Source organism: Chelonia mydas, chromosome 4, assembly GCF_015237465.2.
Source record: "Chelonia mydas isolate rCheMyd1 chromosome 4, rCheMyd1.pri.v2, whole genome shotgun sequence".
NCBI classification, from domain to species: Eukaryota; Metazoa; Chordata; order Testudines; family Cheloniidae; genus Chelonia; species Chelonia mydas.
Genome location: NC_057852.1, coordinates 11,682,564 through 11,709,538, shown reverse-complemented (window position 1 = coordinate 11,709,538; position 26,975 = coordinate 11,682,564). Strand labels below are relative to the sequence as shown.

The 26,975-nt window shown below is 49.8% G+C and overlaps 1 protein-coding gene across 5 annotated transcripts in view; it reads left to right on the top strand.

Moving 5' to 3' along the window:
* RBPMS (RNA binding protein, mRNA processing factor) overlaps window positions 1–26,975 on the top strand; it is a 175,353-nt gene that overhangs the window by 108,728 nt on the left and 39,650 nt on the right. For all 5 annotated transcript variants that reach the window (XM_043545186.1, XM_043545185.1, XM_043545188.1 and 2 more), the window contains exon 5: window positions 2,785–2,935. In XM_043545186.1, coding sequence (XP_043401121.1) covers window positions 2,785–2,935 — 151 coding nt within the window. The remainder of the gene's footprint in view (window positions 1–2,784; window positions 2,936–26,975) is intronic.

The window sequence follows — 26,975 nt, the reverse complement described above, 5'->3', positions numbered from 1 at the left end:
AGCTTGCCCCAGAAAGTCCCTTTTCTTCATGAAAGGTGCGAGTCTCGACTAACAACCTGACCCCCGCGGCTGGGGCTGTAAGAAAAACATCAAGCGTTGTGAGAGTCGTGAGCGTCCCAGTGCCTGTGTCACAGTGTCTAAGGAGCGGCTTTTGCCTGCCCTCTCTCCTGCTGGACATAGTGGTCATTACCCTCTAATAGCAGTAAAAGTAAGAATAAACACACAATCAACTGAAATGTCCCCCAGACGCACGCAGTCCTCTTGCTGAAGAATTGCAGTGCTTGTCGACGATGCCAGAATCGTAGCTCTGGAGACTACAGGGTTTTATTTATCCAGGGCAGGCCAGCAGTGGAAGCTTTTCTCCGCCTCCATCTCCCTCTCAGGGCAGTTCCACCTCCATGCCTGCTCTGTCCTCGGTTTCTCTGCAGTGATGACATGAGAGCCAGTTGTCTGGGAGGCCTGGGCTGTGGACACATCTGTTGAGCAGTGGAGAGAGGATCGGCTCTCCTGACACCAGACATCAAAGAGCTGTCGGAGGTCACGGCTTTTGGTCACTGCTAGCAATGGACATGATAGCCTGGGCAGGGCCAGAACCCCTTATCCCTCCCCCACACGCAAGCCGGCAATTAAACAAAGCTACCGTTGTGGTTGGTTGGTTCCACATACTTCTACACCTCATCCTGGTTATCACTACAAAAGGTTTTTTTCTCCTGCTGATACTAGCTCACCTTAATTGATCACTCTCATTATAGTGTGTATGGCAACCCCCATTGTTTCATGTTCTCTGTGTATATATATATCTTCCGACTGTATTTTCCACTGCATGCATCCGATGAAGTCGTTTTAGCCTACGAAAGCTTATGCTCAAATAAATTTGTTAGTATCTAAGGTGCCACAGGTACTCCTCATTCTTTCTACACCTCAGTTATTCACTGTAATATTTAGCACTCTCTACCAAGGGTATGGCCCCATTGTGCAAGGGGCTATATCATGTCCCTGAGCAAAGAACTTACCGTCTAGACAGACAAGTCAGATGGGTGAGAAAGGGAGGCTCATTCTCCCCACTTTACAGATGGGAACTGAGGTGTGGAGACACGATACACAAAAGGTCCCAAAGCACCTCAGTGACTTGTAAGAGTGACTCCAAGTCTCATCCCAAGTCTCCACTCTGTATGTTCCTTCTGAAAAGGTTACAGTAAGTGACTTGCCCGGGATCACACCGCCTCTGTGGCAGAGCTGGGAACTGTGAACTGAACACACATCTCCTGAGCCCCACTCCCATGCCATGACCACAAGCCCCTCCTTCATCTCCTGGGTGGACTTAGAAGTGAAAGTGCCAAAATTCCAGGGGAAAGGCTGTTGTGGTGGGTATTTTTGGCCCATGCATAAAAACAGGAAGTTCTGGAGATCTCACAAGCAAGCCTGTTCTAATGAGATGTTCAGTTCCGTTTAGCTGGAGGTTCAGAGAAGCTTCTCATCAGTTGGGTCCTATATAACAGAGCCATTTTGTAGCTGTGCATCATCACCGTCTCTAAAGAATATTTCAGCTAGACGTGCCCTGAGCCCCCAAGTCCAGACCTGGTTCTTAGCTAGTTCGGCGTGCTTCTAATTCCAGTTTGGGGCTGTGCTCTTCGCTGCCTTCAGGGGAAAATCATTTCCAGCTGCCCGAGCCATCTGCCCTGACTCTAAGAAGTGTAACAGTTCAAAGCCAGGACTTTATTGAGACTGGCCGGTCCCGTGGGGCAGGTGTTTCTCTTTTCCTTTATTTGTCCCCTCCTCCTTGCCTTTTTGGACCCTGACTGGGTTTAATTCTGGAGCTTGGGAGCCCAGCCTGAGTTAAACGTGAACATTTCTCCCAATTTTTAACTTTAAAAATATTCCTGTAAGGTTCCTCATCCCCCGCCCCAGGCTTCTCAAAATACAAATCCCAAACAAACAGTCCCTCCCTCCGTGTAGACTCTGAGCCTTTCAGCTGCTCTCCCTTCCCCTGATTTTAGGATTGCTGCCCTCTAGCTCATGTGTGGCCATCCAGCCCTTTCTTCCCCAAACCTCTGGGAGACTCCATTATCACTTTGCACTGGAGTTAATGATAACTGGAGTCCAGAGATCAACTCACAACCATGTGTCATGAACACTGCCATGTAACTGCATAATGCTCTCTGAGTTTGGCCATCCCATGGCCTGAGGGCGCCAGCCTTCGAAGGCTGGTGTGTGTGAGATGTTGTCTGCCTTGTGAACTATGTTATGATCACAGCGATTGCAATTCCAATTCCGTAGTGGTCTATGAGCCAGATGAAGGCAAGTTCTGTTATTTGTGAACAAATTAAGGAAAACAAAGCCCTTATTGGTGCATGTTTTATCGGCCGATTCAATAAAAATAAGAATTTACTTTAAAAGCAAGTCATTGGATTCAGCTTTAAAACTGGAATTTTGGTACGTTTTTTCTGTGAACAAAGTGGTGGAGGCCCTTATCCTGCAATCAGATCCATGCACCAAGATTCTAGTGGCCCCTGGAGCCCTATGCAAGTGCTGGGGCCTGCCAGCAAGGATCTCACTGTGGGATCACAGAGCCAGAAGTGTGGAGAACTGTGTCCATCCCAGTGTGATCTGAGTTTGCTTTGTTTGGCTTGTCGAGCAATGTGCTTGAGGTGCTGGTGACCTGAGCCACAGCGGCCTCTCCGCCTGGTGTTCGGGGCACTCGCCCATAGTGCTGATTTCATTCAGTAGTTTTCCATGTTGGCTGTACAGATAATTGACACGCTCTGTTCTCTTGCTTTGACAAAGGGAATTCGCTTTGACCCCGAAATTCCACAAACGCTACGACTAGAATTCGCCAAGGCAAACACCAAGATGGCCAAGAGCAAGCTAGTGGGAACCCCGAACCCAAGCACTCCTCTCCCCAGCACTGTACCTCAGTTCATTACCAGGGAGCAATGTAAGTGTTTGGTTTTATGGTCTTCTTAATTGAACAGCGGGTAGAGACAGCCAAGGAGCTGGATCCTGTGGCGCTCTGTGACTTAGACAACCCGAAAGAGGAGAAACGACTGCATTAGTTTGGTGTCTCTGCAAAGCAATGTTAGACGTGAATGAAGTGCGCCTCCCTCGTGCTTGCTGGAAGATGAGGTGGTTTTGTCTATGACCAAGTCCTTTGTTTGTAGACCAGAATCTGGAGGTGACCTTCTGCCTCTGGCAGGCTGTTTAGGCAGCAGGTACAACAAAGTGGCCTCTTTTGTTGTTGGTGCTTTTGTTTTCTGGCAATATAGTTGATACTGGTACTCTCTGGATCTTCCAGGCACAGCAGTGGCGTAGCTAGCATGGGACATTTGGGTGGGCGGACAATGATGGGGGCGGGGCACGGGGGGAACAGGAGGCATTGGGGGGCCTGCCTCCGCCCACCCCCTCCAATGTAGCCGGCCTTGTGGGGGGCGATGGATGCTCTGGCCAGGAGTCCCACGGGGCCCTGCGTGCGCACCCAGCTCTGGGAGGAGATGCCGCTCTCCAGCATGCATGGCTCCCATCCCCATCACACTGACCAACGCCGGGCCCGGCTCCCAGAGCTGGCAGGCCTATGTTTTTTAATGATCGCCACCACTGGGCGGGCCGGCTGCCCTCCTCCTGCTGCGGCGTGCGTGCATGCGCGGCGGGCTTGTCAGGTGCGCCGCTGCTGTCCCAACACCCTCCGGTAGGGCCAGGGGGGTGTGCACCCAGCGTGTGGTGTCCTCCACGTCTGGGCAGGGCTGGGGCTGGAGCAGGAGCAGAGCTGGGGTTGGGGGGTGGGCTTGGATGCCAAGTGGGTGGGCCGTGGCCCACCTAGGGCCACCCATAGCTACACCCCTGATGCACAGTCACACCGGGAAGCAGAGACTGAATGTTTACACATGACAGTGAACATTGGATGATGTAAATGTTGATGTATACATCTAAGAACAAAGAGAGCAGGCCGTATTCACAGGATTGGGGACTCTATAACCTGGGGACAGTGACGCTGGCAAAGATTTTGGGGACATGGTGGATAATCAGCTGAACCATGAGCTCCCAGTGTGACGCTGTGGTCAAAAGGGCTATTGAAGTCCTTGGATGAAGAAACAGCAGAATCTCAAGTAAGAGTAGAGAGGTTATTTTACCTCTGTATTTGGCACCGGTGCGACCGTTGCTGGCATACTGTGTCCAGCTCTGGTGTCCACAATTCAAGAAGGATATTGATAAATTGGAGAAAAGAAAGAAAGGCCACGCAAATGATTAAAGGATTAGAAAACCTGCCCTATAGCAATAGATTCAGGGAGTTCAATCTGTTTACAAAGTGAAAGTTAAGGGGTGACTTGATCATAGTCTATAAGTACCTATATGGAGAACAACTATTTAATAATAGGCTCAGAGAAAGGCATAGCATGATCCAATGGCTCGAAGTTGGAGCCAAACAAATTCAGACTGGAAATACGGTAATTTTTTAACAGTGAGAGTAATTAGCCATTGGAAGAATTTACCAAGGTTCATGGTGGATTCTCCATCACTGACAATTTTAAAATCAAGATGGGATATTTTTCTAAAAGATATGACCTGGGAATTATTTTGGGGCAGTTCTCTGGCCTGTGCTATACAGGAGGTCAGGCTAGATGATCACAGGGGTTCCTTCTGGCCTTGGACTCTATGTTGAATCTGTGTTGAAAACCACGTCTACTTCTGGTAGCAGGGCACCGGAACAGACCATCCAGTTCGGTACCATGTCTCCAAGAGTAGCCAATGGTGGATGTTTCCGAGGGGATTGTAACTCCATCCCTACCCCTTCTTGGGGGCAGTCCCTTCCTCACTCCTGCTGGCTTTTCACGTGTAAGTGTGGCTTTCCCCAGCATCTTGTGCAGTCACGTAGCCCTGTGCAAATTGAGTGTCACATGCTCTGATGTGGTGACAGCATGTGCCCTCTGTGCCACCTGGACAGGGCACACCAGGGAGTCACACTGATGCAGACGAGCATGCCCATGAGCTCAGCTGGGCTCCTTGTGTTTGGGTGCCCTGTCCCAATTTGCCCTGGTGCCTTGCAGTTAGAGCGGAGCCAAGCTGGGGTTTTTTTTTTTAATTTGAAGGGTTGGGAGTTCAAAACAGCTCCCAGAACATGCTCAAATTCTCAACCCTGAAACACGCATGTGAACTACCCTGCAGTCACCCTGCAGCGAGGCTCCTGCGTGACAGAGGCCTGGATCACACACCAGTTTATTCTTCAGTTACAGTCTGAATGAAAAATAACTTGGGTTTAGTGGCATTATTTGGTGGCCCTGCACATTCTTATCACACCATTTTGTTAGTGGAAGGATAGTGCCATTAGGGAGCTAGAGATGTCCATAAACGTATTTCTTAATCACCGCACTGCACTGAGACTAACTCTATAGTGTAAATAGCATGGTTTCTAGATGATGGATGTCTTTTTACAATTGTACACGTTACCGTCATAAATATAGATTGTCTGAATTTCTGTAAATAGGCTAGAGTTCACATTGTATTAAGGTCTGCATCTCAACAAACCATTTCTCCTCTGCAAATACAGCTGTGAAAGAACAGCAAAGCTAAAAACACCCTGTTTGGATATTCTCAGTCAAGGTTGCCAGTGAATATTAGTTCTCTTTAATTTGTAAATCTCATCCTTAATAGCGAAATTAAATCCTAACTCAGCCAATACAAGTCACTAAAGAAAAATACCTACCACATCATGGTAGGGGGTCTACTTCAGACCACCCAGTCAGGAGGAGGGGGTGGATAAGGCATTTCTAGAACAAATAACAGAAATAATAAAAACACAAGACGTGGTAGTGATGGGGGACTTTAACTTCCAGACGTCTGTTGGAAAAGGCACACAGCAAAACACAAAATGTCCAATAAGTTCTTGGAACATCTTAGGGACAGCTTCTTGTTGAAGAAAATGGAGGACGTAACCAGGGGGACCCTTTTAGAATTTATTCTGACTAATGGAGGAATTGGTATCAAAGCTGAAGGTAGAAGGCAATTTGGGTGAAAATGATCAGGAAATGAAAGATTTTATGATTCTAAGGAAAGGAAGGAGTGAGAGCAGCAGAATGAGGACAATGGATTTCAGAAAAGCAGACTTTGACAAACTCTGAGAACCGGTAGGTAAGGTCCCATGGGAAAAAAATCCAAGGGAAAAAGAAATTCAGGAGAGCTCGCAGTTTCTCAAAGAGACAACATTAAAGGCACAACAGCAAACACTCCCGATGCAAAGGAAAGATAGAAAGAATGGTAAAAGGCCAATATGGCTCCATCAGGAGCTCTTTTAAGGACTGAAAATCGAAAAGGAATCCTACAAAAAGTGGAAACATGGCCAAATTGTAAGGATGAGTACATGGCATCCTTAAGTATGTAGGGACAAAATCAGAAAGACGAAAGTGCAAAATGAGTAATAGCTAGCAAAGGACAAAAAAGGCAATGAGAAGAGGTTCTTTCAATAGCTTAGGAGCAAGAGAAAGACAAAGGAAAGCCTAGGTCCTCTACTTAGTGGGGAAGGAGAGCTAATAACAGACAACACCAAAAAGGCTGAGGCGTTTAATGTCAATTTTTCTTCAGTCTTCACTAAAAGAAGGTTAATTGTGACCAGATACTTAACACGCTTCATATTAACAACAAGGGGGAAGGAACAGAAGGTAGAATAAAGAAAGAACAGGTTAAAGAATATTTAGATAAGTTAGATGTATTCAAGTCTGCAGGGCCTGATGAAATTCACTCCAAGTTACTGACTGAAGCGACCTCGGAACCATTAGAGATTATGTTCAAGAACTCATGGAAGACGGGTAAGGTCCAAGAGGACTGGAGAAGGGCAAACACAGTACAGTAAAAGTTGTTTTATCTGGCACTTCACCAACCAGAAAGCTCTATAAATGGGTATGTCTGATCTTCATTGAAATTCTGGTTTATAGTCTGGTTGGCACAGGGCCAGCAGGGGTTTGGGGTGGGGGTGCAGGCTCTGGGAGGGAGTTTGGGTGCGGGAGGGGGCTCGGGGCAGTGGATTGGGGCATGGCATGGGGGTGCTGGAGCTGGGGGGCGCTCACCTTGGGCGGCTCCCCGCAAGTGGCCACATGTCCTGACTGCTCCTAGGTAGAGGTGCGGCAAGCGGTTTCGCATGCTGCCCCCACCCCGCCCCGAGCGCTAGCTCCGCAGCTCCCATTGGTTGGGAGCAGTTGCCAATGGGAGCTGCGGGGGGCGGCGCCTGCGGGTGGAGGCAGCGCACAGAGCTGCCGGCCACACCTCTGCCTAGGAGCAGCTGGGACAGGTTGCGCTTGTGTGGAGCCGCCCAAGGTGAGCGCCCGCGGGATCCGGCACCCCCCTCCCGCATCCAACCCCCAACCCCGCACTCCTTCCTGCACCAAATTCTCTCCCAGAGCCTGTGCCCTGCACCCCCTCCCGCACCCAAACTCCCTCCCTCTTAGTTAACTGGCATTTTTTACTTACCAGCACCCCCCATTCTCCCAACATGCCAGATAAAACAGCTTTTACTGTAGCTGTCTTTAAAAGGGGGGCCAAAGAAGACCCAGTGATTTATAAACCAGTCAGCCTAACTTTGATACCTGGGTAAGCGGGGGAATGGTCCCGTTATAGTGGGGAACTTTCCAGGCTTCTGCATGACCCCGGTGAGATGGGCTAGTGAAAGGATCTGAGCCCTCGCTCCCACTTCCTTTACCCAGAGGCCTCCCTGCCCTTAAGGACTCTCCTTCCACTCTCCTGTCTGGCAGTGTCCTCGTAACCCCGACGAGGCTGGGCCCAGGATTCCTGGGGGGCTCGACCCCCAACCCTGCTGTGGTCACCTAGGGCAGGGGCTAGGGTGTCCCCACTCCAGGGTGCTCTCTCTGTACTGGACACTTCCCTCACCCACTGATAGTTACATACAATTTAAATGCAAGTTATTTAATCAACAATTAATTTAAAAAAGAATAAGGGAAAATGGGAAAGGTTAAAGGAAACACATCACCCCGCTCTGTGGCAGGGAACATCACAAACAGCGTCTCTGGACTGTCCGGGCAGTTCACGGTCTGTTCCTTGTAAGTCCCAGGCCTCCTGCTCCGGCCCTGGCTGTGCTGCAGGGATGCTGCGGGTTGGACACTTGCTCTGGTGGTGGCCACACACCTCTGGGCTTTGGGCAGTGGGACCCTTCTTCCCAGCTTCAGCCCCCCGTCGGTTTAAGATCCCCTTCCCAGTCTGGCCTGCAAGGACCCTCGGCTGGGAGTGTCTCTCTGCGCTAGGCCCTTTGCCCAGGGCCCCCCCTTAGCTGGCCCCCGTTGCTCACCACACCCGGCTCCAGACTGCTCCAGCTCCGGCTCCACTCTGCCTCAGCACTGATGCTGCTGCTCTGCCTCCAGCCCCCTGGGCTGCTTCTCTGGCCCCTCTGGCTCTGTGGCTGCAGCCCTGCGCCCAGCACAGGATCTGCTCTCCCTGGGCTGTGTCTCTGGCTCTGAGGCTGCAGCCCTGCTCCCAGCAAAGGGTCTGCTCTGCAGGCTGCTTCTGTGACTCTGCTCCCAGCTCTGACCAGCTTCCTGGGCTGCTTTTCTGGCCCCTCTGGCTGGCACAGCTCTGCTCCCAAGCTCAGCCCCACTCTGTCTGACCCAGGCAATTCCAGCTCACACACAGGACAGGACCCATCCTTGCCTCCTGACTCCCTGATTAGCTGCCCGCACTGTCAATCAGGCTGACCTGGACCACTGGCCTCTCCCCATTACCCCTGGGGACTGCCCGTCTCAGGGTCCTGATTTCCCACCGACCCTTCCCCTTTCTTTTGGTACTGGGAACTATCCAACCAAAACACCCCCACTGAGTTTTAGTAAGGGGACAATAGTCCCCTTGCACCTGGAAAGATACTGGAACAAATTATTTAACAATCCATTTCAAGCACCTAGAGGATAATAGGGTTCTAAGGAATAGCCAGCATGGATTTGTCAAGAGGAAATCATGTCAGACCAACCTAATTTCCTTCTTTGACAGGGTTTACTGGTTTATGGAGGGGTGGAAGCAGTAGATGTGCTATATCTTTATTTTAGTAAGTCTTTTGAGATAGTCCCACATGACACTCTCCTAATAGAGAAATGTGGTGCAGATGAAATTATTATAAGGCGTATGCACAACTGGTTGAAAAACCATACTCAGCAAGTAGTTATCAATGGCTCGCTCTCAAATTGGAGGGTGCATATCTAGTAGGGCCTGGCCGGGGTCTGGTTCAACATTTTCTTTAATGACTTGAGTAATGGAGTGGAGAGTCTTTGCAGATGACCCCAAGCTGGGTTGCTCGCACTTTGGAGGCCAGGAGAATTGGTCTGAATTCTACAAGATGAAAGTCAATAAAGACAAGTGCAAAGTGTTAAACTTAGAAAGGAAGAATCAAATGTACAACTACAAAACGGGGAATAGTTAGCGAGGCAGTAGTACTGCTGAAAAGGATCTGGAGTTTATAGTGGATCACAGATTGAATATGAGCCAACAATGTGATGCAGTTGTGAAAAAGGCTGATATCATTCTGGAGCATATTAACAGGAATGTTGTATGTAAAGCACAGGAGGTAATTGTCCCACTCTACTTGGTACTGGTGAGGCCTCAGCTGGAGTGCTGTGTCCAATTCAGGGTGCCACACCTAAGGAAAGATGTGGACAAACTGGAGAAAGTCCAGAGGAGAGCAACAAAAATGATAAAAGGTTTAGAAAACCTGACTTGTGAGGAAAGGTTAAAAAACTGGGCATGTTTAATCTTGAGAAAAGGAGACTGAAATGGGAACCTGATAACAGTCTTAAAATATGCTGAGGGCTGCTATAAAGAGGATGGTGATCAATTGGTCGCCATGTCCACTGAAGGCAGGAGAAGTAATGAGCATAATCTGCAGCAAGGGAGATTGAGGTTAGATATTAGGAAAAACTTTCTGACTATAAGGCTAGTTAAATGCTGGAACAGGCTTCCAAGGGAGGTTGTAGAATTCCCCTCATTGGAGATTTTTAAGAACAGGTTGGATAAACACCTGTCAGGGACTGTTTAGATGTACTTGATTCTGCCTTGGAGCAGGGGGCTGGACTAGATCACCTCTCAAGGTGCCGTCTAGCCCTACAATTCTATGATTCTGCACTGGCTGTTATTCACATATACTCCCTCAGCAAAATACAAATATTGCAAACTGAATGTAGACACCATGACATTATTTTTCATGCACTTTGCAAGTGGTTAATGGTGACGTGCAAAACAAAAACCAAACACCCACAGCTGACACCTTCGTTGCCCCTTTACCATGGAAAGATCTGGCCTCTGGGTTTTTTTCACAAACAACATCTGAAGTCAGATGGGTTTGTGTTTTTTGCTTCTTTCCTTATATTAGATGAATCCAGGGGTCAAATTGGGGGAAGCAGGAAATGGAACTCTTCCAAGTCCACCCACCAAGTTCCACCCTCTCTAGATGCCAGCATGAGACGCTGCTGTCAGTAGATAGATTGTGCAGATGTTCAAATTACAATCATGTGTACTCTCTGATGTCCACTGTTCTCTTCGGGTCAGGCCACCCCTCCTGGGGCTCAGATGTCCTGTGACATCCTTGGGCCTGGCCACTCCACTGTAGGGACACAGGTGGCCCTTGGGCCTGGCTTCTTCTTGATTGAGGAAACAAAAAAATGAGGGTTTCTCCGAGGCCAACCAGTTCTGGCCCCAGAATGAGTGCTCGCTCCAAATAGATTGTGCACAGCTGCATAACATGACCGTCTCCTTTCTCACATGCTGCAATGATCAGGGAAATTGTTAATCCTATTAGCATTTGTAGTGGCATCTGAATTAACACTCATCAAGTTGAATGGGGCAGTTCACAGCTCAGAGCTACTGTTCCAGGCTCTCTGCAGACTCAGAAATCTCTGACACTAGAGAATGAGGAGTGCTGTCTCTTGGCTTCTTCACTGACAGCTGAACTCAGTTACAGACAAAGGAGAAGGAGGAAAACAGCTAAGGAAGATCAAGGGGCAGACAGTCAGGCTAAGAAAGTGTGTCCCTCAGACTGCCCGGACAGAATCGTAGAGGTGACATAGCCTCTGGGCTGAGAGCCACCACTCTTTGGGGGACAGAAGTCCTGTTATTAGTGCAGAGCAAATAATAAACAATCTAACAGTGCCCACTATGCCAAGGCCTTGTGCTTGCCTTCTGCAGTAATTTTACCCTCACAGCATGTGCATGAGACTTTGGGGGGCATTTTCCCCAGAGTTCCATGCAGCTGGTACTCGGAGTGGGAAAAGGGGTTTAATAAACTTACTTTTTCTGCAAAAACAGCACCTTGTTTACTAGAGACAACTGCCAGCTCTGCAGTATTTTTGCAATCAAGCAAGCAATAGTTAAAAACCTACTATGACTGCAAATTCCTACTGTCTGGAAGTACTTTGGTTACTTTTTACAAGTGCAGTGAAGCAAAATCTTTTAAAAGGGAATTAAAATTCACTAAAAGGAATATTAAATTATGCAAAAAGAAATCCAAGTGTAAGCTTCATCCTCTCCTCTCAAGTAGATCATATTTTAAGGAGCAGCTTATGTGGAAAACAAATGGAATCTGCTTGAAACAACGAAGAAATTCCCAGAGTTGGGGCTACATTAGGAAGAGACCAAGTGAATGAAAAACAAAAGATGACCCCCCAGGAATGATTTTTATGTAACACTTTAGGTTTTTCCCAAAGGATCTGTCAGCTGATTGGAATTTGTTGGTGCAACAAAAATACCTACAAATTACTTTAGGGACGGGGACGGAAAATGAGTTATACTGCTAGATTAATGAATAAAACCTAATTTTCAAAAGGCATTACAAATCCCTGGTGAATACAGTGTGCTGAGCAGATGGAACCAAAGCGTTCAGATTTCCCCATTCTCCTCTCTCAAACAACCCTTTTGTAAAGAGCAAACATTCAGGAGGGGTGAGGTTTGGAATCCAGAGCTCAGGCTCTGCCCAACCAGGGGTTGGATTCAGTTCCTGTCTCCCTCACTCTCTATCCCTAAAGTTGAAGGGCATGTGAACCCCAGGTTTTAGTTTGGGCCTGAAGAGTGCAACTCAGCAAGGCCTAAAGAACGATGGCAGGGGGTGTTTCGTCTGTGATGCTCTAAAAGCCAGCGTTTGTGGGGGGAAAAGAGTTAGATAAATCTTGGGGTTAACATGAAAGTCAGCGTTGTGAACAGCATGCAGTGGTGCAGTGATCCTGGAATAGCCGTAGATGTAAAGGCCAGGAGGGATCATTACGCCCATCGAATGTGAGCACCCGTACAGCACAGTCTGGAGAACCTCACCTGCATCCGGGAATTAGTTGGAGCAGATTCTTTTCCCTTTTCTGCCCTCTGCCCCACAGCACGTAATCGTGAAAGGGCCCCATTTCACCATGTAAAATCCACAGGTTGGGACACTAACTGTGACCAAGTGTAACCAAACGACAGCAGCAGTGAGTGGTGCTGTCCGGAGAGCTGGCTGGTAAAAGGAAATGCAGGTCGGCAAGGAATTTCCGTGTTCCAAACCTGGTTTCAGTAAGATTTCAGAATAGAACCATCTGTCCTTTTTCACAAAAGCTTCAGTGACATTTTGATGCATGTTTTTAATCTGCATTTTATCAAGAGCATGTGCAGAATTGTGATCACTCATTTTCATTTCCTCAAACCGTGTGAACAAGTCCCAACAGTGATGCAATTCGTCATAATCGACTCAGTCACGTGTGAGCTAGCAAGAGATTACAACAGAGCATCTTGTAGGCCCCATATCCTGGCTCCAGTCAAAAATTAATTGGTCCAAACTGTGTCGACGTTAGACATAGCCCAGTGCCTCTCATGGAGCCCTGATGTAGGAAATGACCTGCTGCTGTTCTGGATCCCTCTGAATCAGTGTGAAGAACAGTGTAACTGCCAGCACAGATGCAAGGAAGGCATTTTCACCTGGACAGACAGGTTCGTTTGTAGCTCATTTATAGTGAACCTCCCTCTTGCGGAGAGCAGCGCAAGCCCTGCAGGGAAGACATACGTGGGGCCTAGAGGGCACCTGGGCCTCATGCTGGCACTGCGCAGGGCACAGTTTCACCCGAAACATTTTCATCCTATGGTGGAAACACCCAACCCTTTGTTTTCTCCCCATACTATGACTTTGATGGAAAGGGAAGAAAGCACCAGAAGAGACAACACTTTCCAAGTATTTTCAGCTCCCACTGTGCTGTGCGGCCCATTCTGTATTCCACTGTATAGCTGGAGTCCCTCGGCTCTGCGTCAAGCTAAAGCCCCTTTGGGAAGGTTAGAGTGCCCTATTTGGCGTGTGCTTTCCCCTAGCAATGAGCTCTGGCCTTAGGAATGAGTGGCGGGAGAGGGAGTTGTTTATGTTAGCACTTGCCAAGTTTTCACTGTTTATCTTACTTTAAAGTCAACAGTGTAAACTCTTAATCTCCTGTGTCATTCAAAGGCTTCCCCGGCAGGCTTTGCTCCTCCTTGGTTTCGGGGGCGGTGGGGGGGGGGGGGGTATTGCTGTTGACTGGTTCTGCTGTTTTGGCTTGGAGTGGGAGCGGGAAAATAGTCTGGAACAAGACAAGGGACAAAGGTGCAGCGAAAATTTCAGGGCCATTGCCAAAGATGGGAGGGGGATGGGCAGCAGGCAGCCCCCACCAGGCTGGGGGAGCTGCTGAAGGATTCTGGCAGGAAGGGGGAAGCAAGGGAAGCTAATAAAATCTACATCGAGTTGTTCCAATTCCCGGGTAGTTAAGACAAATGGCTCATATTTTGCAGGCTGCTGCAGTACTCAGAGATCTGCAGCCAGGGGCAGCGCTGGGGGGGAAGAGGGCTTGTGGGGGCTATCGTCACCCCAAAATTTGCCTTAGCCACACACACCCCATAGCAGCCGCTGCTCTCCAGCTGCCCAGCTCTGAAGGCAGAGCGGAGAAAGTGGCGGCTCCTGGCCGGGTGCCCAGCTCCAGCAGCATCAAAGAAGTAAGCTTGTGGCAGGAGGCCGGGGGGCCCGAGAGCAGCCCCTGGCCCATGTCCCCACTTGCTGGAGCGCATGGCCCAGGGCAAGTGGATGGTCTGGGGCTCTCCACAGCAGCCTGGACTGATCCGCTCTGGCCTGGGCTCTTGGGCCCTGCCCTCTGCAGTCGCTGCTCCCTGAGGGCTCTGCCGGCCCCGGGTCCCCCCACCCAGGCAACTCTTACCAGCTGTGAGCAACCAGTGCCCGTCACTGGCCAGCTCCGGCTTCTGGCCTCCAACCTGGCTGGGGGGCGGGGCCTTGAGGGGGGGAGAGGAGAAGGTGGGGCCAGTACTTACCACAGGAGCAGGTCACTGAGAGGGGCAGGACCTTGGGGGGCACAGCCCCCCAAATGTCTGTATGGCCCACCTCAGCCCCCGCATCGGGAAGAGGCTGGTGTCTGTAGCATAACTATCTGTCCACGGTATTTATCCACTCCATCACCAGAGTGCCGGAGCCCCCTCACAATCTTTAATGTCTGTATCCTCCTGTGAGGCAGGGCAGAGCTGCGATCCCCACTGGGTAGATGGGGAACTGAGGCACGAAGAGAGACAGGGATTGGCCTACCGTCGCACAGAGATCTGGGACAGGGCAGAGAACTGAACCAAAGTCTCTCAAGCTGCAGGCCAGCACTGGAACCTGTAGGCCAGCCTTCCGCTCCTCACTGTGCACGAGAGGGGCTGAGCCTCTCGGTCCTGACTGAAACACAAAGTGTCAACTGAGAAGAAAGTTTGTTTTCCCCCAACCCCAGCCTGGAGTGAGGAAGAGGCGCAGGAGGAGGAAATTGGGTGAACGGCGGGGAGTGGCTAAGGCTACCTAGCCTCAGGCTGCTAGTTTGGAGCTCAGGTCGGGGAGAAGTATCTTAGAGCTTGTCTACCCGAGAAAGTTTTGCAACATTAATTGTAGGGGTATAGCTGAAGTGACCAAAAATCCCTAGCATGGGTGCACTGCTGCTGCGTTAAAGGCACTCACACCAGTACAGTTTATTCCAGTTTGGGAAGGGAATGAGATGTACCAGGATAGTGCACAAGGGGTTGCACTGGTATAACAAAATCGATAACGAATCACACTCCTATTCATAATTTTGCTAGACCCTAAAAATCATGGACTGAATAGAGATACCAAATTTATGGCTTATTACAACAACCTATAACCCACTAACCGCCTTCTCTCCAGCTGCTTCCTCCCCCTCCTACCTTCCTTTCCTCCCTATGACTGGAGGGGTGTTAGCAGGCCACTTCACCTTGAATGGTCCCTTGAAATGTGTGTTAACCACCAGTGCCAACTTTCCAAAGGGCCGGGGGCTGCTCGACCCCAGGCTCTGCCCCAGGCCCTGCCCCCACTCCACCCTTTCCCCCAAGGCCACACCCCTGCCCTGCCTCATCCTGCCCCTGCTCCACTCCCACCCCGCCTCTTCCCACCCAGTTCTGTGTCATCTCCCCCCCCCCCCCGAAGCCTCCTGAATGCCGCGAAGGTGCGGGAAGCACGGGGGCATTGGGGGGGAGCTGATGGGGGCTGCCGGTGGGTGTTCAGCACCAGCCAACATGTGAACTAACCAAGATTAATTATGTCCAAAATATAGAATTTTATTCTGTAACATGAACTCAGGCAATTAAAACAACCATTTAAAATGTAATAAATTAATGGAACAGAGCTTATGAAGAGGAAAGAACACTCCACTTCACGTACACTTACACCAACCATGGCTTTCACAAGTCAGTGTACGTCAAGCCTTTGTTTTCTTTAATGGCCCCCCAGGTGGAGTGGTAAGGGTAGTGCACCGACCCCTGATGCCATGTGGAATGCTGAGCGGGGTATAGGGAGGTCCGGATATAGCGTTCTCTATGGGCTGCAGCTCTACCAGAGTTTGCAGCATCTCTGTTTGCTCTCTGAGAAGCGCAAGCACCTCTTGCTGCATGCCACCCTCTTTTTTTGCACCTTTCTCCTCTCCACTCTATCCTTGTCCAAGCTGTCTGCAAGGGTGATCCTCCAGGCCCTGGGCGCAATCTCTGATGCAGCATTGGCTGGAAGGCTCTCACTGAACATGTCATGACAAGTCCTCTTCTTTCTCCTCCTTATCTGGCTCAAGCATTGTGTGGGTGTGGAAGGGGAGACCCTGTAGGCTACAATGGCAGCAGCTGCAGATACAACACACAGCGGTTCCATTGTCAGTGTATTCACAATGGAAATCGAAACTTACCATGCTGAACTCACTCCCCTTATTCCCCCAAAGCACTAGGCTCTCACTTCGGCTTGGGAGTGATAAAGCATGGCACCAGACATGGAGAGTATGGTGAGGAGGGACTCGCTCACTGGCATGATTATAGGAGTGTAGGGCAAAGGCACTGAATACTGGCACATCCTCAGCCCTCACCTCTTCTCTCTATGCCTTTCTGTGGGTGATCTCAGCCTCAGCCACGGCTCTCATGACCGGCGCTATGCCGACGACTCACAGATCTGCCTCTCCGTGTGGGACCTTCCATCCCAACCAAACCCTGGGCCTGTCTCTCTGACATCTCCTCCGGGGTGTCCAGTCATCACCGAAACTTAACATGGTCAAACCAACCTCCGGATCCTTCCCTTGAAGCCTCCCGTCACACTTCCCGTCTGATCGTGATGTCATCAACCGCACCCAGAGATAACCCACAACCTTCGCGTTATCTCTGACTCAGACCTCTCCTTTGACCAGCACAGCCAGGCCATGCTTGGTCCTGTTGCTTCTCCCGGCACAGCCTCTCTGAGATTGGACCTTCCCCCCTGCCCTCCTGGCCAACTCTCTGGTCCAAGCTCTGATCATCTTGCTGCTGGACTCCTCTCTGGCCGTCTCACTATCGCCTAACCTGCTTTCTGACTACATCATACCTTTTGAGTCCCTCCATTGGCTCCCCTCCTCCACCACATCAAACCTCACTTCCTGCCCTGCCTGACAAAGCCCTCCACAGCTGGCCCTCGTTCTACCCCACCTGCTCCCAAAGTGGGACTCTGCCCTTTACCCCACCATCAGCGGCAGCTCGATGGCCCAGTCAGCACTTCTCCTCATGCTCTCTTCCAGGCCTTGTGCGAATCAAAGGCACCAATGGGATCCAACGCCCAGTGACATCCAAAGGTGGCCAGGCACCCAGCCACCCTGCATGCCTGGGAAACTCTTCTCAACAATAACGACAGCCCTGCAGCCACATCCTAGCACAGGGCTGGTGCCCAGAGCTCACTCGGGTCATGCTGGTGGGGCGCTTTTCCGTGATCTCCCTCCCTGGCATGGCTCGAGGAGGCAGATGTTTGTGAGCACCCAGAAGCCGCCCCTAAAACATTGGGCAGCATCAATTTTCATCACTTCTTTATGAGCCAAGACCTATGTTCTTAAAGGGCTGGACTGAGCTTTCAGTGTAGCTGCGCTGCCCCGGGGGGGCTCCAAGCAGCCGCTGGGCCATAGAGCAATTCTATCCCCGAGCCCCTCTGGTCAGAGGGCAGGGAGAAAGATTCCTCATTCTTTCATGGGGTACACTTTATTTCCCCGGCACACCCAGCAAGTTCTGCCGGCTAGCACGTGGTGACAGGGGATGCAGAGCTATGTATCCCCCCACTCATGCATTTCCCTGCCCACTTGCTTACAGGCAGTGGAGTTATGGAGCCCACAGCAGACTATGCTCTCCTGAGCTGCAGTGTGACCAGGCAGGGCTGGTTCGTGTGGCTTCATTAGGGCGTGAGAAAATCCAGCCCTAATTAAATACATGAAAACTGCAACTCCTGAAAACTCGAGGCCGAGGCTGCTACGCTGGGGAGCTGTTCATAGAACTGGAGCATTCTTATAAGTGGGGTGTGCATGAAAAATGCAAGAGATGTTTTATAAATGCTCGAGCAATGGCCGTGAGTGCACACACCAGCTTTGTAAGTGGTAGGGGAAATGAAATCAGGTCACCCTGCCAGTGGGGAGCGTGGAGGAGATAAAAACATGCATTAAAGCAGGCACTCTCTGGTACACCAACTGAGGAGGGCTGTTCCTCCATACATGAACCAGCTACACTCTGTCTACGGAGGACCTAGTCACCTTGGGGTGAGACATAAATTGTCAGCTCCTTCCTTTTTAGCAGTGCGAGATATTTATGCAGGTGAGCAGCTGTGCCTAAGAGCCCCCGGGAGGGAAAGGGCAGCAGAAGTGGAGAGGTGAAGAGAGAAGGCGTCGGTCACTCTGATTGAAATGACATGGCTTTCCTGCCAATCCCAAAGAGCAGCTCACAGGCTGCAGCCCTAAAGGATCCAGGGAACATTTGTTCTGGTAGTAATGCAGAGTTTCCCAATGGCGGATCCTGATCCACATCCCCCAGAGGTGCTCCGTCCCCTGTATGCTCTCGCTTCCCCTAGGCAGCTGGCTGCTGACTCTCTGCTCACTGGCCCACCTGCTTCCTCCACGCTGCAGCTGCTTCCTGGATCCTGCTTTAGCGTGACCTCACCCATGTCTCTTTTCCAACTACCAGTCAGGCCTTGGCCCCATCAGTCCACCCCACAGACACACACATGCTTTTTACTCATTAAAGGAGTGGCTGAAGGTTGCAGTCAGGCACTCTTTGATTATCACAGTGCATTTGTACGGAAGGGTAACCACAGGCCAAGGGCACAGGCATTGTGGCTCAGCACCGTTCACGTGGATCCAAAGCATAAACAAGACTGTTCATTGCATGGGGGGTTAGGTCAGTAGAACTCCGTTGCACAGGGGGGTGAAAAATCCACCCCCCGGAGCGACGTAGTTCTACCGATGTAGGTCTGTAGTGTGGACCTGCGTCATGAGTGGCAATTTTGTTTTGAAGGAATGTATTCAGAGTCTTTCGGGGGCGGGGGGTGGGGGGGATTAGATGTGTGAATGGTTCCTGGGAGAGGAGGTATAATTAGGTGGCAGATGAGTGGGGGGGAATAGAGGGAGAGGGGTTCAGGGCTGCGGTGAGAGGAGGGGGCTTGGGAGGGGGATACATGGGGATGGGAGGAAGGGAGATAGGGTTGGGGCTCAGGTGAGGAAGGCTTAGGGTGAGGGAAAGTGCAGCAAGCGGGACAGTGGGAAGAGAAATGTGAGGGTGAGTGGTCTGGGGAAGATATGGGGCAGGGGCAACTGTTAGCCCCTCCCATGTGGGTGCCCAGATCTGGAGGGGGGGCTCTTGCTCTTCTTGGGGTGTCCATGCCCCCTCGTATGAGCTGGGATATACCCCATGTGGGTGTCTGACCCCTCTCACTGTCCCCATGCTATGCCAGGAGTCGGACTCTCCACCTGAGCCAGAATCTGGGGAAATCCTGCCCCTTTGGGTGCAGAGCTGAGAACCGGCTTGTCCTATGCATAGCAGAGGCTCTAAAACACTCAGAAGGGGGATGGGACCACCCACTGAGCTGAATGGAGCAGTTCACATGTCTCATGCTTTTGTTTCAGGGTGTATTTGCCTCCATGGGGTGTTCTCATTCCTGCTGCAATGGGTGTGGAGAGAAGCCCTTTCCCTCCTTCCTGTTTAAAGGACAATGCTCTAAAATGTGCACTGATTTTCTTGGAATCTGGGGTAGCTTGTGGGAGTGCAGGGTAGGGTTAGCAAGCCACATTTGATATCATTTGAGCCAGGGCTCCAGATAGCTAAGCCCTGAAAACACAGAAACTTTTCTGAAAAGCAGCGAAGTGTTTTTTTGCTGCGATCTAGAGAGCAAACTGTAGCTGTGAGATAAGTCAAAATGGTGCCAGTTGTGGATCTGTGCAGTAAACATGTAATAATTCGTGTTTGCTTGCTACCAGTTGTCTCTGTTACGCTATAGTGTATTGACCGTGGGCACAGCAGAATAGTCAGCAGCCCGTCCAGCCAACATTCTTGGAGACAGAAGACTTTGTGGGGGCAGACACGGACAGAGCAGACAGGGAGAGGTGCTGTGGCTGTGAAGGGGTGGGCAATGTGGATGGGTCGTAGGCAAGCATTGGATTGGTTGTTTGGGACCTTTTATATTTTACTAGCCCCTGGGGAAGCTGGGGTGGGGGTGGGGAGAGTGGCTACTCCCTGATCTTCGGGCAGATGTGGTGTTTCCAAAGATACATAGGGTGCAGGTTGGGAATTCACAGCACAGGTACGTTGACTGCTGAGGGGAAAGTGATACGTGCACTGCCAAGAGTTGCTAACTGGCCATTGAGCTGTGGGGCTGGCAGAGTAAAGACGTCTGTGTTAACGGGGCGTAGTGGGGCAGTGCGGAAAGAGGGCAGAGGTTAGGGTAGGATGGGCAACCTTACCTTTGCATTTCCTGGTGTCCAGAAGTTTGTGTTTTGCTCAGCTCAGGGCAAGGCTGCCCTTAAAACAGGGCAGCTGCACTGCTGTAGGGCTTTAATGAAGACGCTCGAAGCCGACGGGAGAGCACTCTCCTGACGCCGTAGGACCGCTGACACAGCGCTGTCTGCACTCAGGGTTAGGTCGCTCACCGGTGTGGAATTTTTACAGAACACTAAGTATAAGTTCTGCAAGGGAGCGACCTGAACTCTGCATTAGTATCGTTTTTTGCCATTGAATTAACTAAGGCCAGGTCTACACTACAGACTTATATTGATATAACTACATTACTCAGAGGTGTGAAAAATTCACAGCCCTGAGCGACATATTATACCGACCTAACCCTGTGTGTAGACAGCGCTATGTCGTTGGAAGAGTTTCTCCCACCAACATAGCTCCCGTCTCTCGGGAAGGTGGATTTCTTGACTGTTAGACCACATTGTGCCTTCCTCCAGAGGCAGTCCACATATAGAAGATAACAGCCTCCAAGCCGGGTTTGGGTAGGGTTGAGGTTAGGAGCAGATTCCATCCACGTCAGTTGTGAACCACCATTGCGCCTCTTGGGGACTTGCCTGGGTGGTTTTAGATACTGTTATCCCACTGTCTCTGTGGGTACCTGCAGCCTCTCTCTCCATGCATTCTTCCATAGAGAACAGTTTAGACAGTTGGTAGGGGGTCATTCTAGCAACATGGGCAAACAATTGTAGTTGGTATCTTTTGGTGACTGTAGGCACACGCTGCACTTTCAGTCTTCTAGGGGTGTTGTCCTCTCTTAGTCTATCGAGACTTGTCACAACTAGGACATGGTGCAGTTCAAATGTCTGCAGCTTTTGCTCCAGATGCTTTGTCAGTATCAATGTTTCACAGCCGTAAGGTAATGAGGGTACAATGAGCATTGTGTATAACCTGGGTTTAGTTGTCATGTCCTCTGAGGTACGGTTCAAACCGTTTTTATTCAGGCATGTGAACATTTTGCTGGCAGTAGCTATCCACTTGTCAATGGCATTTTCATAGCAGTTATCGTGGTATGATGGAACCCAAGCAGCAGGAGCTGTCTGCTTGTTCAGTGTCTATATGTTGCATCCAAAAAAAGACCATTAAGGTTGCAAAGTTGACACTCCAGAGTTAGGAAATGCCAGAATCAAGGCAGCCCAGGTAAGCTCAGCCCAGCTCCTGGGTACTTATGCATTATGATATTGTCTGTAATGACATTAGCACACGCTGGTTTTTCCCCACGTCATTCGGTGCACAGGATGGATGGCACTCACTTTTTATCCGCACCATTCAGTCAGTGGTCCCTTACCTTATTTCCTGCTCACCCGTCATACTGAACTACTCAAATAATAAACTGGTTTCAGAGTAGCAGCCGTGTTAGTCTGTATTCGCAAAAAGAAAAGGAGTACTTGTGGCACCTTAGAGACTAACCAATTTATTTGAGCATAAGCTTTCGTGAGCTACAGCTCAAGCTTATGCTCAAATAAATTGGTTAGTCTCTAAGGTGCCACAAGTACTCCTTCAAATAATAAACCCTTTCACGTGTGGCTCCACGTATGAAACCAGCCCAGCTCAGCAGTGATTAAAAGTCATTCCTATCTGATGGATGGCTGGTGGCCCCTAGATGAGCTGAGTGTGGTGGGCCCCAATTCCAGCTCTCACGTCACAAACTCAGTGCTCAGCATAGGAAGGCTCATGAGAGAGGCCAAGAACTGTCTGGGCCATGGAGGATGAATGGCCCCTTTCACCCCAACAGCTCAGAGCTGGGCAGGTTGGCAGGGCAGCAGGTGGGGGAACAGCCCTCTAGTTAAACAGACCCGAGCTGTCGAAGCAGGACCTTTAACCAACAATAAATCCACATCACTTCCAAAAAACATTAAGCTGAAGTTTATTGTAATACGCAAAGTATTTGCAAATTAACTCATCAACTAATTTGCATACAGCGTCAGACGGGGAGCTGCGCAAGGCTTGGCCGTTGTGATGATGAAGGGTCACAGGGTACCGATGATTTCTAGTGGAGGTTAGTCTAGTCTGGTTAGTCTCTAAGGTGCCACAAGTACTCCTTTTCCTTTTAGTGGAGGAATGAGGCTGGAACAGCTCTGAACTGCAGCTTGCTCGCACCACTGTTCAGCTAGCACAAGCTGGTGGGAGGGGTGGGTTGGAAAGCAGGGGGGCGGCGTGGGGAAAGCTAGAAGGCTTTGAACGAAGGGGCTCTCCCTACAGCATTTTCAAACCTTGTTGGTTGCTAAAAGGCCATTGTCGAGCCAATCAGTCTGACAACGACCCGACCAGTCAGGATTTTCTTCAGCTCATCTTTCCAAGGGATGTTTGGCTCACCCAGAAATAAAGCCCAACCAAAGCCGTTACCAGCCACAGGGTGCTCCTGCAGCTTACCCTGCAGCACCCACCTCGGGAGGGCTGCACTGACCTCACTGCCAGGCTGTAAACGCACATCCAACACACAGTGCTGATACCCTAGGGAGCGGGCCACTCGCTGTGCATGTTCTCTTCTGCGAGCTGAGTGCGGGGGCTGCTTTGGGTGTGCGAGCGGAAGGTGCAACCAAGGGGAGTACTGTCACCCGGAAAATCAGCATTGCCTGAATGGGAGAGCTTCCAAAAGTAATCATCCCGTTCCGGCTGTGCTGGTGGTAAATGCAGGGAAGCAGGCGGCTCGCTGCAAAGCATCTGTGCATCTCCCTGAACTCAGACACTTGTTTGTTTGTCCTTTTTAGTGGTTCATTTTTGTTTTGTTTTTTTAATTTAATTAATTTAAAGAAATGAGACTGGAATTTCTCATCACCTTCTGCCTTTGATGGTTCAGATTTGTTGTTTCTGACTCAGCCCAGGTACGCGAGATGTTCTTCTCCCTCTTTCTTCTAATTAGATGGACTTCAGTCTATGTGTGCGTGTAGGAAACGTTCAGTAGAGCAGCCTACACAAGGCTAGGGTGACCAGACAGCAAATGTGAAAAATTGGGACGGGGGTGGGGGGTAATAGGAGCCTCTATAAGAAAAAGACCCAAAAATTGGGACTGTCCCTATAAAATGTAAACTGTAAACAAAACTGTTTCTTTTGCTAGCCTTGTGTAGGGTGGCCAGATGTCCCCTATAAAATGGGGACATCTGGCCACCCTACACAAGGCTAGCAAAAGAAACACGTGAGAATCTGGAAATGCCGACATTCAGGCTGCCTGCACAATGTCCACTCTGCCTCCTTGTATGTAGGCACTATGATACAGTCGTGTCACTTATTTAGTGGCCTTGTGGTAGCACCTAGAAGCTTCAGGTGCAGATCAGGCTAGGTGCTCTACAACCACAGAACAAAAAGGAGTTTACAATCAAAGTATAAGACCAGAGGAGCAGGTGGATACAGACAGATGGGGAGCACAAGCAATCAAGTCTTTATTTGCACTTAGGACCAGACTTTCAGAAGTATTCAGCATCCACAGTCAGGGCCAGATTCTCCAAAGAGCTTGGCTCCCGAGATGCAGAGCTCTTCTGCGAATTTGTCCCTGTCTACCACCGTGGGAGCTTCTGGGTGCTGAGCTCTTTGGAAAACCTGGTCCCCGTGTGGGTGCTAAGCCCGTGAAACTCTGCCTTTGGTATCCACGAAAAGGAAAGTGCTCCGTCCATCCAGGAACCGGGCAAAGTGTGGGCAGCATCGCATGTTACTCCTGGGCCTATAGGCAGCAGTTCCTGCAGGTTACACTGCACTGGTACCACAAAAAAGCAGCTAACAGTGAAGTCATTTTTTCAAGCTTTTTTTTTTTTTCCTCCCCGTGTTGAAAGATTATCGTGGTTTCTGACCAGGGAACACTCACTAGTAAGTTCTGAGTGGGACCACACTTCCTTGCTGTTTCTGATCGGCTGCCACTCGCAGAAAAATTGAGTGGGCTTCTTTTTATGGAAAAAACCTCATGAATGAATCAGGTCCTAAGCATTAGCTGTAAATAAACCTCCCATAAAGTTCAGTATGTGTAAGTAATGCAAGCCCTGGGAGTAATAAATCCCACAATTTAATCAGAATCTTAAACTTGGTATCAGCTTCCCTACTGTTATTTATCTTTTTGGGGTAAGCAGCTTTTTCCATGGTTGTTACCCCACAAATAATTTATGATGCTGTTAAATCATTCACAGCTGTGTAGTTCCTGTAGCATCTACACAGATCAGTAAACTGAAGGCTCACAACTAACCCTAGGAAAACAGTAAATTAAAAGAGGCAGCTTCTGCAACAAGGGAATTATCTAGCAATTGCAGCAGGTTTGCAAGTCTGGTGTTCCTGTCAGATATGCAAGAGGGCAGAACAGCCTTAAAGGGCTTGTACTGAGCCTTCCTGGCATGCTCCTACACTGTCCCCCAGAACCTCAGCGGGCGTAAATCAGCATAGCTCCACTGATGTCAATTATTTGTCTGATTTACACCAGCTGAGGATCTGGCCCTCTCATCCCTGACAGTACCTGCTATGTCTGAATACTGCGTGCCAGCAGTTCCCTAGGGCTTCTCTCCCAAGAGAGCCTGTGTTGGAAATGGTCTGGGATGGGACCAGGAGGAGGACAGCTCCTGTGACTCCTTGGAGAGATCCAGCTTCCTGCAGAGCATAAAATGTGATGGAAGCTGCCAGGCCAGCACACACTGGACAATGAGGGCTTGGGACCTAGGCTCTCCCCATGCCACATCTCAGCTGAAATACCCTGTGAGTGCTGAGAAAAACCCTTAGCTGTCACCTCCGTGGGGCTGGTGAGGCCCATGCAGCTGAGGAGGGGCTAGGGCTGGCAAGGTTCTTGCCGCTGGGGAGAGTCTTGAGTTGGTGAGACCCACATGGCTGGGAAAGGTCGAGGAGGGGGCAGGCCCCCGTGGCTGGGGAGGGTTTAGGGCTGGCGAGGCTCAAGCATCTGGGGAAGGTCTGAGGCTGGCCAGGCCCCTGGGACTGGGGAAGGCCTAGGGTTGGTGAGACCCTTGTGGCTGGGGAGGTTCTTAGGCTGGCAAGGTCCCTGTGGCTGGGGAAAGTCAAGACCCCCATGTTCGGAAGGGTCTAGGGCTGGTGAGAATCATGCAGCTGAGGAGGATCAAATGTGAGTTAAAATTAATTAAACACTGGGCCCTTAAAAAAAATTTCGCATCTGTCAGACTTTTCTTTCTCCCAGATGATCTTAACAACAGACTAGCACATATAGTCTTCAGACTCTTGGTATAGGTAAAGTTAATGATGATCTTGCACATAGGCTATATTGGAAGAAATTGAGCTAAGTCATTAATGGTAGTTGTCTCTAATTGCTATTATTCTACAGGCTACAGATAGGCCCTATAGCTCAGGTAACTCTTATGTGAGGCCATTTTGACATCCCAGGTGACTCAACCAGTCACCATTCTTCCTCGGCAGCTAATCTGCATTCAGCATCACTATTGTCTGTAATGACTCAGGGATAGGATGGCGACTGGACGTACGTCCAGAAGCTTCATTGGGAGATTATTTGGCCCAACTGCTTTTCTGTGGCTACCTGCTGGCCCAGATATCAGTTCCTGAAAGGTTTCTCATAGCACTGCTGCCTTGGCTCCCCTGTGCGCTCAGACACAAGCAAAGCGGGACCCTTTAAAGCACAGACAATGGGACTCAGGCACTGGGCTGCCCCTGCCCCCTTCACATGGTGCCATCTCACTAACACAGCCCTCGAAACAATAGTTCAGGTGCAAATTAGGGCTGGATTCTCCCGTGTGCCTTGGCTGCTCCAGTGATGCAAAGCAGCTATAAACTCACCCTACGTGACTGGCGCACTCCAGCTTCTTTGTGCTGGTCTGGTGTACTGGTGAATCTGTCCTTTGAAGTTAACATTTAAACTATGGTTTAAGGGCGTCTATATCTATCTTCAGATAATTAGAAATATCACATGGCAGCCTGCTCTTTGGGTCTCTCATGTAGTATTCGCATATGACATTTTAAATAATTTTTACCAAACGAAGGAAACTCACAAAAAAACAACCTTAAAATGGAGTTATGTTGAGATTATGTATCAGTAATTTAACGGTAAAAAAATTACAGGGATTCTATAATTACCCCCAACGCAAGTGTTATAAACCCAGGTAATTCACATTAAGAGTACACTTAAAAGAAATCCGAACTTGTTAAGATAAGAAACGCACAGTGAGGGCACCTGAAGAACCTTAACTCTGCCCTGCCACAAGGAAAAATATGGAAAAAAAAGAATGCATTTTTACAAAGAAATGCAATCCAATCTGGGACCACAAACACTGAAATGCCCTACCCAGACCCGTAGGGTTCTCACAGGCACATAAGAGCGGCCATACTGGGTCAGACCACTGGGCCATCTAGCCCAGTGTCCTGTCTTCTGACTGGCCAGTGCCAGGTGCTTCACAGGGAATGGAACTGACCGGGGCACTTATCAAGTGATCCATCCCCTGTTGTCTAGTCCAGCTTCTGGCAGTCAGAGGTTTAGGGCCATCCAGAGAATGGGGTTGCGTCTCTGCCCATCCTGGCTAAGAGACATTTCCTCCTATCCTCCATGAATTTATCTAGTTCTTTTTTGAACCTCATTCTAGTTTTGGCCTTCACAACATCCCCTGGCAACAAGTGCCACCGGTTGAGTGTGCCTTGTGTGACCATGCATTCCTTATGTTTGTTTTAAACCTACTGCCTGTTAAGTTCATCGGGTGACTCCTGGTTTTTCTGTTGTGAGCAGGAGTAAATAGCACTTCCTTATCACGTTCTCT